General features: G+C 36.3%; 2 protein-coding genes across 4 annotated transcripts; one reads left to right on the top strand and one right to left on the bottom strand.

Moving 5' to 3' along the window:
* The first annotated feature begins 1930 nt into the window (after window positions 1–1930).
* Window positions 1931–10283, top strand: LOC139700915 (osteopetrosis-associated transmembrane protein 1). 3 transcript variants are annotated; one of them, XR_011703903.1, is made up of 6 exons: window positions 1931–2400; window positions 2484–2649; window positions 2725–2839; window positions 2986–3218; window positions 3966–4231; window positions 6067–6154. XR_011703903.1 is itself a non-coding variant. In XM_071599378.1 (6 exons), coding segments are annotated over exons 1-6 (780 nt in total). In that variant the 5' UTR covers window positions 1931–2302; the 3' UTR covers window positions 10027–10283. The 3 variants fall into 3 exon arrangements, 2 of the variants coding, with proteins under 2 accessions (XP_071455479.1, XP_071455480.1); XM_071599378.1 differs by lacking the exon at window positions 3966–4231 and adding an exon at window positions 10025–10283 and having other exon boundaries at window positions 6067–6232; XM_071599379.1 differs by lacking the exon at window positions 6067–6154 and having other exon boundaries at window positions 3966–6060.
* Eaf6 (chromatin modification-related protein EAF6/MEAF6) lies at window positions 10272–16279 on the bottom strand. Its single transcript, XM_071599380.1, has 4 exons — window positions 16202–16279; window positions 15837–16040; window positions 11130–11166; window positions 10272–10973 (listed from the first exon to the last, which is right to left on the bottom strand). Exons 1-4 carry the CDS (start codon window positions 16277–16279, stop codon window positions 10762–10764), a joined length of 531 nt encoding a protein of 176 aa, XP_071455481.1. The 3' UTR covers window positions 10272–10761.
* Window positions 16280–16365: the final 86 nt, after the last annotated feature.

Raw genomic sequence — 16365 nt, 5'->3', positions numbered from 1 at the left:
AGCCAGGTGATTGAAATTATCTGCAAACAACAGAAGGATAAAAAAATAAACAATATTTACAAGTCAACACAATTTGCCGCCTTATTGCTTTTTCTCTATGATTCGTAAGTTGAAACGAGACATGGGTGTGTGTGCCCTTTTATTTGCTATATAAATTAACTTTCAGCAAATCAAATATAAAAAAATAAGCGAATGAATGAAATAGAATTTTCTTGTTTTGTTTGCTTTACATCGCTTTGTTAGTATTGGCGCTGAGCTGTTCTAGACACCCACCAAGTTCTATGAAAGTCCCGCCTGCATAGTGATTGTTTCAAACCTGGATTGAGTTAAGCTTTTGTAATTTAGAATTTTCTCAAGAAAAATACCCATGGAGAAGAAAATCATATACAGTGATATTTAAGCTAGAAGTCATCAATTTCGGGAAAGAAAATGGTAACCGCGAGGTTGCCAGGATTTATCCATTAATAAATCTTTTAAATCAAAGTTATGTTCTAGTATGGAAAAGTGGATGATTTTTTATATGAAAGACTACACAGAATCTGGAAGGATTGAAAGAGTTTCTCATCAAGAAATTACCCAGTGGATCCTGAATAGCTGGCAGGGTGTCAGAGGGACTTGTGTAAAAAATATATTTGAAAAAGCTTTAGGCAATATTTCAACGCCAGTGCTAGCAGATGAGGAAGAGATAACTTCCAAGAGTGAACTCAGTAATGTGCCTGAAGAGATAATGAAGGCACTAAATTCATTTAATTGTGATTCAGGTGATGAATTTCTTGGATTCGAGTGATCTACCTGTGCTTTCATATATTTATGCATCCGTGTGTATAATACAACGTACTCTCTGTATACGTGGAGTACTATGTATTGGAATAAAGAAGCACTAACTAGAATAAACGAAGCATAGAAATTATGTTTCTTCTTTTTCTCATGGATTTATGCGATGAAATAACTTTCGAAGTAGTTGATCTGTATAAAATGGAATGCAATTAAAAGGCATGCTTCCAGACTAATTTATTTTTGCGAGACTCTTCTTTAAATTATGGTGTACATAGGTATGTAAATGTTTGGATTTTATTCAAGTTTCATTACATAACACACATCGTCATTTTCTTCGATGATCTGAACATTTTTATAAGATAAAGCGCGCGTTATTGATGGGAAAATACTGTAATTAACAAGCTCCCTTAGGTTAATGGTTACTAGTATTAGCATTTTTCATTAATATAAAGTTTGCATTAATTTTAGTGACATGTATTTTATAATGTTAACACTTGAGTTTATGCCAAGTAATTTTATCATCATCGTATGTACCTGTAATATTGTATTAGCAGAACAAGAAATTAACTTCAGTCCTATCAGTTCAGTAGTCTTAAAGGTTATTGTCAGATGGAAAACAGATTCGCAAGCAATGCATGCTTTCTGATCAACCATATATTACTGAAAAATTAAACAATGCATGATTCAAGATTGTGTTGCTCTGGTGTAAATAGCAAGTGACTCATCAATCAATAATAATAATCCATTTATTTTTCTGGAGATTTGGTGCATATTCTCACATACACAAATATTGGATATATATATATATATATATATATATATATATATATATATATATATATATATATATATCCAATATTTGTATGTTTAGTTTATATCAAATATATATATGCAATGAATGGTTAAATTTTGATAAATAAAACGTTTTAACGGAGCATAGAATTTCTTGGGAACAAAGTTGCCAAGAATGTCGTGCGAGCTCATTTAAAAAAAATCAGCATTTAAGTCCCGAGAAAGTAAGTAGCTTCTACTTTTTTGAATATTTAGTGGGAAAATCTAGTTCATCATATCGATGCAAGTGGCGCATGGTCAATAACCGTGAGCCGCTCATATGATTCATAGATGTCATTCACATGATTCTGAAGAGTGTTTCTTCACGGTGACATCCGTCTGTGAAATATTTCCACACACGATATACTCCGAATTCCGTGAGAAGAGGGATGGTCCCTCAATTTTGTGTTTTACGGATTCACTGTCTTGTGGTGAAATTTTTATTATTTTAAATTCGTATTTCTTTGGGAAGGAGCTTTTTATAATTAGTCTACAAAGTTATTTAAGTTAGGAGAATTTTTTATTATTTAAGATAGATACTTTGGGATGGAACTAATTATAAGGAATTCAACGCGGCTGCAGTGTAGGGCAAGTTAATGTGTCGCAGTGCCGTCATTATTTTATGACTTCTCCGAGAAGAAACTCAACGCGGACCTTTTTTTAAAGAAATGCTGTGCATTTTTAAGTATTCACAATGGAATTCAGCATCTTAAACGGCATCAGATCTATTTTATGGACTTTCATCCTGATGATTCCTTTTTTTCATGGCCCATCAGCAAGTTTTACGGATTTGTAAGCACGAATCTTAAGTTCTTTTTTCAATGTTTTGCCATTTTCACTTGAAAGTTCTCACACATATTTCCTCTATTCTTCAGAATAAATGACAAGAACAAGACCTGTGATAAACTTCAGTCAAAGTTTGCATTTGCCGCACAGGATTTTATCTCTTGCTCAATTGTTAATGCCAGACCTATTACATTTTGTGAAGGCTGTGTTACTTCGTACCTAGACGTGTTATCGGTCCACCAGGAAATTTCGACGGTAAAGAGTTAATAACAATTTTTAACGATTCAAGGTCATTATAATTACTAATGTTTAATTTATATCTTGAACAAGGGATCAGAGAATGGAACCCATTGTAGAAATGAGTTAATAAACGTTGATCGCCTAGAAATAATTGAAACTCTATACAACAACATAGACAGCTTATGGACAAGAGGAGAGTGCAACCGTAAGTACCCATGCTGACGCTTTTTTTGATGATTGTTTGCTATAATTCTTGGTTGTATGCATTGTATTAAACTTTCCAATTAACCCCATTCTACGACTTATCATGAATAGTGACAAATTAAAAATCCCTTTGATATGACTTTTCAGATTGCTTCGAGGTGAATACAAACGGATCGACTACTTCCAAACTGAATAATAGTACAAAGACCTTTCAAACGTTAAATTCCGTCGTAAGAAAATGTGTGATTGACAATATGCCGAGGGATAAACCAGATATTTGTGAAATATGCCATGATTCGTATGAAAAGCTGAATGAATTCTATAATGAGTTGAAACATTCTGAAAATCCTTCTCACATTTGCATGGATATTGTGGATTCTGTAAGTAATGGTTCTATAATTGAATCTTTAATATCTGAACAAGAGTCTATTCGGGTCGACACCTAATCTTAGAGCCTTTTCTGCTACCTAAGCTGCTAAAATTTGTAGCATGACCCTATCGTCCTCATTTTTCTTATGCATTCGGCAGTTTTACTAGGTAGCAGGCTAAGTTAACATGCCGCAAACTTCGAGTCATTGCTAAGGCATAAGATACTGAGATGAGCCAAAAATGGAAATGCCTACACTAATTACTGGCCCCTCATAAAACCTGAAGTCAGTGGGTTATTAGTAATTTGGTTTCACTGAAATGGGTAAAGGCCAAAATATATTGCTCTTCTGGGTAACCGAAGTAACACTGAAAATGGTGTACCATATATCTTGATTATGTTTGGGCTGTGAGATACTTAATGGTGCAATAATAGTCACTCTGTGGAACTTACACATATCCTACCATACATGTATGGTTTTTCTGTTAGATAGCAATTTTATGTTGAATTTAGGTTGTGAAATAAGAAATATTTTTGTGGAAATGGACAAAAAGTTCATTTTACTCAGTTGCATATGAAATGTAGATACCAATAGACTTCATTATTTTATAGCATTAACATAGAATATTGCATTTTCATTACCTTCAATGCCATCAACCTGAAAGTTGCTTTGATAAGTGAGTGAGATAAGCTCACCTAATTTGAATGCCATTGACTTGTGAAATTAATGCATCGGTGTTTGGTCAATTCCTTTCGCTAGGCCACCAGTGGTTCTCAGGAAGATTTTACCCAAAAAATTAATCAAATTGGGTGAAGCTGAAGGCATCCAGAAGAATATATCACCCGAATTTGAACTGGTTCACCAGTCAAGAGCCAAATTGTCTAACCAATGAGCAGCCACATTAAGCGCTACCTAATCTTCTTTATGTTAAGATAATGTTATTCAAGATGTGTTTATGAATTCACCCCCACTTACCTTCTGATGGATAATATCAATATGCTGCATGGATAGCAACATAATCAGAGGTGAATTACAATTTGGAACATAGCATGGAGCATCACTCATTGCTGTTGTACTTTTATGGAATGAAGAAGTTAGCTTCAAAGTGCATAACACCACTTCTTACATGCAGGAGAAATTAATTTCTAATCTCATTGTCCCTTCAGGTCTTTGAGGTCTCATAGATTTCTCTGTCAAACTAATTAAACTAGAGCAATTAAACTTCTCAACATAATTTCCATGTAGCTATACCCATTTCTTCAACATCAATGCCATGATTCAACAGCTACTGAGAATGCTTGTGTAGGGGTCCTTTTTGTCCACTGGGAAATTGCTGATTGTCCTTTCCTGAGTTATGTTGGTTCGTTGTCACATGACTTTTAGCGTTTTTTGAATTGTTCCGGATGAATGGACATTTTTCACACTCATCATATTATCCTGGTATCGTGATAATAGGGTAGCGGTAGCTTAGCCGGTGGGGTGTTTGGCAACTGACTGGGCAGCCTGAGCTCAAATCTGAGAGATTCAGGGCTTCCTTAGCTCCATACAACATGTGATCATTCAATTACTTGATCTTCCTGTGTAACCAACCACAAGCGGCAGAGGAAAAGGTATCAATCATCATGGTTGTGTAAATTTCACAACTTTAGGATTTAGTCAATCTCAGTTGACCTCAACCTTCACTCGTCAAACCAAACTGAAGGTTATATTTATTTGAAAACCTCCTTGGAATGGTGTTGATGAATGTATTTGCTGGAGCTTTCATAAAATTTCAGGTTGTTTACTTTAGTATGGTCATCACTGTGAGGAGAAAAATTCAGATTTGTATTGAGTGGTCGACTGTCTCTTCTACCAGAGTTCTCCATACTATGGTCAAGGGTGTGAGGAAGGAGGCATGTGACACATTCTATTGTAAAGTCCACTTAACCGGGTCAATGAGCTCATGCGAGTAGGGCTAAGTTTGTGGGATACATGTGCATTTGGAATGCATAGTGGCCAATTTTGGTTGGCGTCTGAGTGTGGTATTTGAGAATTCTGCCCATGGAGTGGAGTCCGCTTTGTGGGTTAATGCAGCTGTAAACAAGCTTGCCTATGTGTGTGGAAGAGGTAGAGAAATCAGCCTCCCCTTTTTGCTTCCTCCTTTTGCTCTTTATCCTTTGGATTTCTGTTCACTCATGTCTTCCCCTACATGCACTAGGCATGTTATACAAGATGGACTAGACCCATTTGGACAGTAGAAGATTGGCATTTACCAGGACGGAAAGAAAGGAGTTTCAGCAAGCTGTGGAGAAAGATGAGCAAGGGCAGCTAAATGGTTTGAGTAGAAATAAGATGGTAACAGCTTAAGAAAGGGATGGTGAAAACCACAAACAAAACTATTGGAAAGGGCAAGAAAACAATGGATTATGGACAATAAGATTAAGAAAATAGATGAGAGAAAGAAATGAAAGAATGTAAAAACGGAGTTCAATATCCATCCTCGACAGAAATACAAAAAGGAGAAGGAAGTATAAAGATATGAATAATAAACTGAGGTGGGAAACAGTGGAAGACTGAGTGTGAGGATATGGAAAGTATACAAAGGAAGAGTGAAATTGGTGTGCTGCACAGGCAGGTGGAAGCTCAGTCAGGAATTAAGAAGGGAAATTCCATGCAAACTATCTAAGATAATTCTGAAAATTATTGAATCAATGAGGAGCTGCTAAAAAGGGAAGTGAACTTTCACTACTATATTCACCTCTAAGAGTGCCTGCATAGCTTTAATTATTTATAACATTGTCGAAATTTTGCCACATTTTTGTATGTAACGCTTAGAATTAGATTTTCTTTTATTTTGCCTCATCAAATTTATAACTTGCAGATGAATGCATCCCGGAAGGAATGGAGCATGGACTTGGGTTGCAGGGATCAACCTGGTACTGATTTACCATTCCTACTGATGGGTTCCTTTGTCTCTCTGGTCCCATTTATTTTCTACATTTCACTATGGAAGTTTTCAAACATAATTGAACATCGGCTGCAGCAATGTAAGTGTTAGCTTATTACTTAACTTGTTGCTTTCCATGTATTTTAATGTAAGGTCATTGGTCCTGCAATAGTAGTGAGTTTATGCAGAAATCATACAAGAAAAATCACTTGTCTTCTCTGATGATTTTTGTGCTCTTCCTGATGGTAGTTTCCAGAGAATTGTAGATATTGTCCAAGTCCAATTTGAGTAGAGTATGTGAACGGAGAACTGAACTTGTGATGCTTATCAATACAGGTCAACAAATCACTCCAAATGGGATAAAAATAATTTTGGGGGCAATGAAATCTAAGTAGTAGTAGTTTTTATGAGAGTCGACCGACAGCTAAGGTCATCTGCACCATTAGGGATGGTTGGGAAAGGAAGGGCGGAGAGAAACCTGGCATCGGCATTAGCCTACTCTTGTCGAAAGACGCCAAGGGGTCTGCAGTTTAACGTCCCATCTGATGGACATTATATTCACTCTTAAGTGCTCTCTACAAAGCAACTCAAGTAGGGATCAGGATACCACTGAAAATGTTTGTTGTCTGCAGCATTTGAATCCGGGCCCTCTCAGTGGGAAGCCTGTGCATTAGCCAACGCACCATTCCGATCCCAATATCTCAGTAATATGAAACAGTTATATAAACATTTTTATTCTATTTTACATCTGACCAATTGCAAAAGTTTTAAAGGAAACTCATTATTTAATATTATTAAGCCCATAGCAAGTATATTATGCTAAACCCTCAGTAGGCACAAAGCTCAAATTGTGAGTAGAGGTATCATTATGTCAGCACTCCATGATTATTATCTCTAATAGTAGTAGGTAGGATTGCAGTACCCACACAATGAAATTTTTGGCAGTATCTTTGGCAAAGTATGCAGTAAGCTGTGTACTTGAACTTAATACATTTTCTTTTGCAAAAATATTTTAACTTTTCCAGTGTCATTATTTTTTTTAATGAAATAATTTTTCCAAAAACTGAAGTGGATGCCCTGTTCTTCAATTATCTCTTGGTGTGAATGATGTATATAAGTGTCAAAATAAATGCCACTTTTTAAGTTTTGGACTAAAAGAAATTTACTTTTCTTTATGATATACTAAGCTTGTGTTCCCAGAAGCCTGTGGAGAAACCACTGGACATGACAAATAAAGGTGACATTAAAAGATATAACCTAACCCCTTCTCTAAGGTCCATGGTTTAATGTACCCAAATATGCCTGATGCAACTATCCATTTATTCAGCAGTTTGTCAGTCTGCCTTGAGCTTCTTCCTTGAACCACTCTGATAATATTAAGTCTCAAATTAGGGTATTATTTCCTCAATTTTATTTTTTGCCTGCCAGATTTATTTCTCTGTGATGCTATTTATCTTTCTTCAATATCTCAATTTGGATTTTTCTTTCAAATTCTCATTCTATCATTACAATTACACCATCACCAAAAGGTAACACACAATTTTTCTTCATGGATCTGCTCTCTTTTAAAGTAATTTACTTTTTTCACACTAAAGTACATGATTGCAGATCTTAATTCGAAGAAAAGATGTATCTTTTATTTGTTTGGTTGGTAACTTTCCATAATGCCCATGTAATTTCTTCATGTAGCACAAAATTTGGGTAATATGCTAATTTACTCACAAGCTAGAAAATAGTTCTGGCTCCTTTTTTCCATTGAATGTCTGTCCTCTGTATATATGTTAGTATTTGGCAAGTAGCCAGAAATTGTCAACCTTACCTGCAAGGTAATAATTCAAACTAGAGAACATATTTATTATTTTTCTTTTGAACCACTTTCAAACATATTTTAATATTCATTGCCTTTAAGGATTGAGTTTCTCTTTGAAGGTTATATTTGTAATACTTTTTGTCCGTATCACATGTTTATTTTTCCTTCTGCAGTACCTTAATAGACAAGAATTATTGATCTTCTTTTAGTTATGATTGGAGATCTTCATTCTCAATCCAGCATTCTTACCGAATTATAACTGCTGAATTTCCATTGGCAGACCCTTCATTGCGGTATATTGGAGTAGCCATCTCCAAATCTCCTTTGTGCCAATTTATTTCAATAACTCCTTGAATTTTAAAGGCCCTCCTTGACATTTTGAAAACTTCTTAGGAGTTTTCTGCGCCGTATGTTCATCATAATTGAAGGTTCCAAGAAACTGTGAGGAATGCAGCAACAGTAACTTTTAACGGAGTCATTAGCTAAATGTGCAAAACAATGCAACTATTCCTGGGTGTAAAATTCATTCACCTTGACCATAATTTGAACCCAAATCCCTAACTGTGTGGCTGAGTTTTTTTTAGCCAATTAAGCTATCGAGGCATCCTAAAATACTCCAAGCTACTTACAAAATTTCAAAGTGTAAGAGGAGGCCTCGGTAGCTTAACTGCATAAAGCACTCGGCCGGACATAAAGAGATCCAGGTTCGAATTTCAGCCAAGGCAAATGATTTTTACACTCTGAAATAGTCTAGTTTCTGATGTAGCCCATGACTAGATATGTGATGGATCAGGTCACTTCCAGGATATTTTACCTGAGAGAGTTTCAGTTGACTTGTGTATTTTTAATCAGAACACAATCAGAGAGGGTGTCCTGCTGGTCCACATATGTTGTAATGGTTTTCCATTCCCTTCAGTAAGAATTTTTTGATATACAGTAAAAACATTGTTTTGGGCACCAGTGGATTACAATAAAATAACTAATATAATTTGTTTATAGTCAGTTGGAATAGATTAAATAAAAAATGCCTATCAATGAAAATTTTAAAGTTAAGACTTTTCATAGATCAAGGTTTCCTTCAATAACCATTAATTCCTGCAATATTTCATTTCTGCATGATTTTTAATGTTTTTATTATTGAAATGAACTAATCTTCATAATATAAATACCCAGTTATAGATGAAACCTGAGGAAAAATGTAATAAGAATTGGCCGTTGACTTCATGGGGCAGTGAGGTTTTACATAAATTCAGGTTTAATGAATATAAATGTGACTTAGGTAGTTGTAGAAGCTGTAAAAAATAAAGTCAAGAATTATTCAATGCTGGAGTCTGTAAGTTTGAGGTTTCTCTATGTTGTTTAAAAGAGCGAAAAACATAGGAGTTTAATTGTACAGCTGAGTTATCATAGCTATTCCATGCTGATGTTTTCATTATAACTCGCTTGGTTTGTGGGAAGTATATGCATTGTAGGGAGGGTGGTGATTCCATTGCTGATTGTCAGCCTTGTATGAAGGGCATTTGATTTTTCTGAAGATTTTGTACTTATGTTTGTGATCACATAAGTGAAAGCAAGGAAACAGCATGTACAGGGTGCGGCATTCGAATCTGGACAAGTATACGTTTCCTTTAATGAGATTTCCTCGCTGGGTTAGCGAAACCTTCCCAAGACTTATCCGAAGCATTATACTTGGCCACAATATCATAAACAGTTGATCTGGGGGGTCAGAAGAATTGAGCTATTTCAAAATATTACTCCCAGTGCAAACAATTTTGATAATAGTGGCTCTTCGATTTTACTCTGCACTTGCACGTAAAATCTTGACCATTTTGAGTTTATGACTGTCTACTAGATGCCTATAGCTTTTAAGAATGCCAATGGTAACCTTCAGAAGAGCTACGATATGGCAGAAAATTTAAATTTGTCCGGAATTAAGCGCCGCACCCGGTATATTAGTGTGAAAGTGCATTGTGTGTCAGAAAATTAGCCTATCCCCTGCTCATAATTTATTGTAACAAGTTTTTCAATTTCCATGAAATGAAATTCATGGAGCATGTTAACATTTTTATTCTTCTATTGCAGGATATTGGATAGCAGAGGATCCTGTTTCTTCTCCAACTGATTGCACTTTTAATTGGGAAAATGTTGAGAACAATGTCAGTGTTCCAGAATCAATTGATATAATGGAAGCACTTACTGTTGTTGCATGAAATTAGCAAATACACTTTATCTCATATATTTTCAAAACTTCAATTTGTCAAAAGACCAGTAGACACTGAATGTACATGATGCATACATGTTCAGTTTAAAACAAACGTATTAAAAAGACATTATAAATTTACAGCTAGTAAAGTGAAGAAGACGGTTCAATATGGACCATAGTTATTTCTCACTTTTAATACCAAATTATTTAAAAAGTCCAGACACGACTTGCGACATGCTAGTGTGCCACAGTTGAATTGCTGATACACTGTCACTTAAAAGTACTACAGCTGAAAACAATGGCAGACACTGGTAAGGCTACATTTGCTATCACACTGAAAGAGAGCACCGCCACTGGGAATTGGTGGTACCTTCGACCACTGACATTTCTGTCCACGAGCAAATGACACACTAATCGCTAGTCGAAACAAAGGGATTGGAGGGGGGGGGGAATTGAGGGAAAGGGCAGGAATTAGGAAATATGGACTCTCAGCTGCAAGTTATCACGAGAACTCTATAATATTTAAGGTTGCAGCACTTTCTCACTTGCCATTGGTGACAGCCCAAAGCATGGGACATGAATAATTACTTGTTCTTGATGACAGCTGGGAATTGTGTCATCGGTGTCGTGGTTTCTTTATGCCTTTCTTAATTCGATGTAGCGGTTTAGATTCCTTACTAAGGGAGTCTTTGGGAGGGATGAGAAGGGTTGATGGCTCACTTGTACCATTCACAGCACCATTGTTGTCGTTGATGTTTTTCCCTGAATCTTTGCTATTGTCCTCACTTCCACTATTACCAGTTTGCGATTCAGTTTCACTGCTGCGATCTATACATGCATTAGGGGAAATTGAATGAAATCAATAGCTGTAAACTGAAAATGTCACAATATGCACACTTTTTCCATGGAAATGTTGTGAAAATTGATATGCAACACTGGCATATATTTGCTTTTGACACTCTTTATGAGAGATGCACTCCTTACCTTTGTCTTGAGGAGGATCCACAAGCCCACTTACAGCCTAAAAGAAGAAAAAAGTTCTTTAAATAGATATTGTAAATTTCAACTTTAATTAATGTTGCCGGAAGATTAAAAAAGTATTAATGTATTAAAAAAGAGCAAAAACAGACAAATGTACCATTCATAAAATATTACAATTTGAATAGTTTAGCAACACTAATGATGACGGACAAAATTTTCAATTCAGCATTCAGTTAATGTTAAATTTAATATGTATTGGTCTTTAAATTATTGAAAAATGTAATTGCTTTACATTGAAATTAAATTTAAAATACTTCGCCTTTCCACATAAACCACTTTTATTACGACCTAGGTTTCGTTATGGTATAACATCATCAGGTGACGAAATATACCATAACGAAACCTAGGTTGTAATAAAAGTGGTTTTTGTGGAAAGGCGAAGTATTTTAAATTTAATTTCAATATGAAGAATTTCCACCAAGTGACGCCAGAAACTGTTTCATTTAATTGCTTTACACCCTACCATGATTAACTAGTAGGCTATATACACATGCATTACAACAATATTTTTCATGACAACAAAATAGTTTACAATGATTTAGAGCAATAAATAAACAAGGAGCTAAATGTATTTAAAATTTCAATATATGAGACTGCCTAGTCAGGATGTGAGATAATACAGTCACGGGTGAAATGGCCAAGTATATGAAATGGAATCATGTGCTCTGTAAGTCCCTAACCTACATGGATGCAAGTTATGAGGGTAGTTGGAAAGTTTCTTGGAATCAACAAGAGATGTCGGCACTAGCCCCAAGAGTTTCCCCTATAGTAATTGAAAATCCTTCATGAGTAAACATGTAACGAGTCAATGCTCTGGGAATAGATCTGTAGTGTGGACATCTCTCTGCAGTTGTTACCATGTAGCGATTTTTGATGATGGAAAAAACTGAGATTCAAGTAGTGATTAAACACTTTGTTAAGAAAGGTAGGAAAGCAAAGGAAATTCATGCTGACTTTCAGAACACTCGGAGGGACTCTGCTCCTTCATATTCAATTGCTGTCAAGTGGACATAAGAGTTGAAGTTTGGTTGGGACAGCTTAGATGAAGATCCGTGTAGTGGTTGGCCAAAAGTTGCCACTACCGCAGAAATTATGGCAAAAGTGCATGAAATGGGGATGGAGGATCGCTGACTGAAAGTGCAACAAATTGATGAAGCTGTAGGGATGTCATCTGAATGGGCTTATCAAATTTTAACAGTGAAACTGGGTGCGAGAAAATAATCTGCTATATGCGTGCCGCAGGATCGCAAATGCATCAGAATTGAAATTTCCGAACAATGTTTGACCCATTTTATTAGCCCCCAACAAGATTTTCTGCACCGGTTAATGGCCACAGATAAAACTTGGGTCCACTACTATACCCCAGAGACAAAACAGCAGTCAAAGCAGTTGAAGCATGTTGATTCACTACCACCAAAGAAACAAAGGCAATGCGGTCAGCTGGAAAGGTGATGGCTTCACTTTTCTGGGATGAGAAAGGCTTTACATTATCTTCTCACTGGTCAAAAACTTATGGGACAACATGGTGCTAACCTCCTGTATGAACTACAGCAAAAGATACCCAAAAAAGGCCAGGTTTGGCAAGGAAGAATGCCATCTTTCATTAAGACGACATGCCCACACCAAAGCGTTTTAAGAGACTAAGAGAACTAAGATACACATTATTGTCACACCCGCCTTATTTGGCTCCATTAGATTTCCATCTCTTCCCAAAGCTCAAAATTTGTCATGGTGGACAGAGATTCTCTAAACAGAGAACTAACAGTTGGAACATTGCTGGACCAAGTGCATTGGTGTATAAGGAGACTACATAAAAAATAAAGTTTCACTGAGGTAAGTAGTTTATTCTTTTTCACTCTGAGAATTTTTCTAAATACCCTCAAACATGACAGTAATACACGGTTTGTAGCTTGACCTTCGCATGACATAATATCTGGCTGCATACCATCACTACTTCTATATTAAAGATGAGGGCAAGTGTCCATTACAAAGATGACAGGTGTATGTAGTTTTGTTGCTGTTAATGTCATAGTAAGGACAACAGGGGACTAGTAGATTAAAATATACCAATGAATTTGTGGAAATGATGGGGACAATATAAGTAAATTAGGTAGTAGTAGTAATATTTAGGGGAGTTGCCCAAAAGCTGAGGTCATTTGCGCCATAGGGGATGGACAGACAGGAAAGGATGACGGGTGGAGAGACACCCGGCATTGGCATTAGCCTACTCTTTACGAAATGCGCCAAGTGGTTTGCAGCTTAACGTCCCATCCGACGGACGGCATACTCATTCCCCTCTCCACAAGTGCCCTCCACAAAGCACCTCAAGTAGGGATTGAGATACCTCTGAAAAATATTCAACATCACTGGGATTTGAAAGTAAATTAGAAGCTTGTGATTATGTTAAAAGAGCACAATGGTACAATGGCTAATGTACTGGCTTCCCATCCCGAAGGCCCAGGTTCAAATCTGAAGGTGGCAGGATTTTTCAGTGTGATCCTTAAACCTTAATTAGGATTCTAGGTTTATTTGAAGAACACTTTCAATAGAGTTCACCACTCATTCGATGGGATATTAATTTGTTGACCCCTTTGTTCCTTTAATATAGATCAGCCTAATGCTGATGCTGGGATTCTCTCCACTCTTCTTCCCTACCTTGAACATCCTCCCACCAAATTACCCCCCATTGCTCATGGAGCAAATTAACCTGGCTCTCAGTTGCCTCCTCCAATAAAAAGCGCAAAGGCTTGGAGCAATGAGGATTTATTTGATGGAGCTGGTAGACCACAAAGAGAATGGGAAATATTCCAAAAGAGAACAAGATGATAAGCCACAGCAAACCCTAATCACGGAGAAATTTTTCTCACATGTTAAGAGGAAAACACAAGCAGGTTGTAAAGCACATCACTAACTATCAATAATTAATGAAAGTATCAGGGAGATAATTGTACCATATTGAAATATAAGATGACAGAGAATAAAAACTATAGCACAATCATCACAGGAAAATACAATAAGTATAACCTGAGGAATCTGTATTTTAATGTACCCGCACACTATGTCTACTCATCAATTTAACTTTTTTTCAAATACATATAAGAGTAGTTCAAGAAAATACGATGCCCATAACAAATTACATTTCTTTGCATGAGGTTTTACATGGATCCTACTCTTAGTAGTAGTAGTTTTGAGGGGAGGCGACCGACAGCTGAGGTCATTTGCGCCATGGGGGATGGACAGGAAAGGATGAAGGGTGGAGAGAAACCCGGCGTCGGCATTAGCCTACTCTTTACGAAAGGCGCCAAGGGGTCCGCAGTTTAACGTCCCATCCGACGGACGGCGTACTTACTCAAAGTGCCCTCCACAAAGCACCTCAAGTAGGGATCGAGATACCTCTGAAAAATATTCAACACCGCCGGGATTTGAACCCGCACCCTCTGGGTGGGAAGCCAGTACGTTAGCCCCCGCACCATCTCGATCCCCATCCTACTCTTTCCCACTTTAATTATCTAATGAATTGAATATTATTTATGTAAAAATGTCACCTGCATTAGGTCAAATGAACAGCCACTACAAAAAATCGCATTTTCTTCAGGACAACCGAAGTTCTCTTTACATTCTTTATAGTAAAAATAGAATTGTTGACCTTGTTGGCTTCAAAATGTATAATTATATACATGTGTTAAGATGCTCCCACCTGAGTTTTCAGCTCAAATGGATATTTTCTAGAAAAATCAAACAACCTAGGCCACAGACTTACTGAATAAAAAAGGGTTTGTATTTAAGGGATTTATATAAGGGATTACGATGAAAACAATTGAGTGCTAAACCTTATAACGGGAAATTGATAATGTAATCTGGAACTAGAAGTAACATTTATCTCCAAAAGTGAATCACAGTTAAATACACTCATCAGTGTAAATTGCTAGAGGCATTCAGTTGCCTCGACTGAAAAACACTTTCGTGATTAAATTTGTCATTTGAAAGAAGACATTGAACTCGAGGAATAAGACCAGTATCTTAGGTGGTGAACTGTCACAAGACAAGCGGGGACAACTACTGGGTCACCAAATCTGAACGTTGGGAATGGGCTTACATCAAATAAAAGTTGAGAAGAGTTGTAGAGGAAATTAATGGGAAAGCCTTTAAAAATTGGCAATCTTCATTTTAAAAAGGTGAATTTTGCCAATGTACTGGCTGCGATATCATCCCCTATGTATGGTCTACATAGTGGCTGCTTGCTACAGAACAGGGAAATCAAAGGATAGGTGTAATAAGGTTACAATTGGGTAATATTACTAACTATAATTTGAGAGAGAATAATGCACGGAGTAGTAAATAGCGAAGTTTTAAGATTAAATAGACCTAGCTACATCATTTATATATATATTGGTTAAAACCTATTTTTGTTTTGCAATTTAATTTTCTGACTACAAAATTGAGATGGACGAACTAAATAACTTAAAAAGTGATAAGAAAGAAAGTTCATAGAATTTTAATTCTTTACCCAGAAACATAATTTTTTAAAAATGAGCATGCAAGCTATCCTGTAGAGTGAATGTTATCTTTTCCAGTGTAGCAACCATAGCACTGAACTACACAATAGCAAAGTATACATTATGAATAACTATATTATTATTATATACTCACAGCCATTGACGTAATTGAAGACTTTGAAAATAGCCTTTCGGCTTCTTTAAATTTTCTATTCCTCTTGTCAGCTTTGCTGTTTGTATTCTTATTGCTTGCAAGGTATCGGTCCCATCCTCTTATTATGTTTCCATACAATTGTGTATCTTCTAAATAACTTCCTTCAAAGGCATATATCTGTCGTTCTAAATTTGCTAATGTTTCCTGGAAAATAAGTGTGGCAACTATTACAAACTACTCAAAAGTTCTATTGCTGCAACAAAACATTTCCTAATTTGACAATGTTGAACAAAAGCGCATATCGAATTCAGAGTATTAATTATAGGTTTTATAGCACTTAAGTGTTGTTTACAACAAAAACTTACGGCAATTTCTGCCTTTCTCTTCACTAATTCGGCTAATTCTGCTCTGGTATCAATTGTTGTTGGTGTTTTCGCCGCCATTTCTGCGATTAGTGAAGTTTGACGATCAATCGAATCGCCGTTGAGTATATCGATATCTACACGTAAACATCAGAACATGGTATGAA

Source organism: Hetaerina americana, unplaced genomic scaffold (genome assembly GCF_022747635.1).
Source record: "Hetaerina americana unplaced genomic scaffold, ioHetAmer1.1.p SCAF_11, whole genome shotgun sequence".
In the NCBI taxonomy this organism is placed as follows: domain Eukaryota; kingdom Metazoa; phylum Arthropoda; class Insecta; order Odonata; family Calopterygidae; genus Hetaerina; species Hetaerina americana.
The sequence above is the reverse complement of the archived record's forward strand: the minus strand, read 5'-3'. Positions and strand labels throughout refer to the sequence as shown.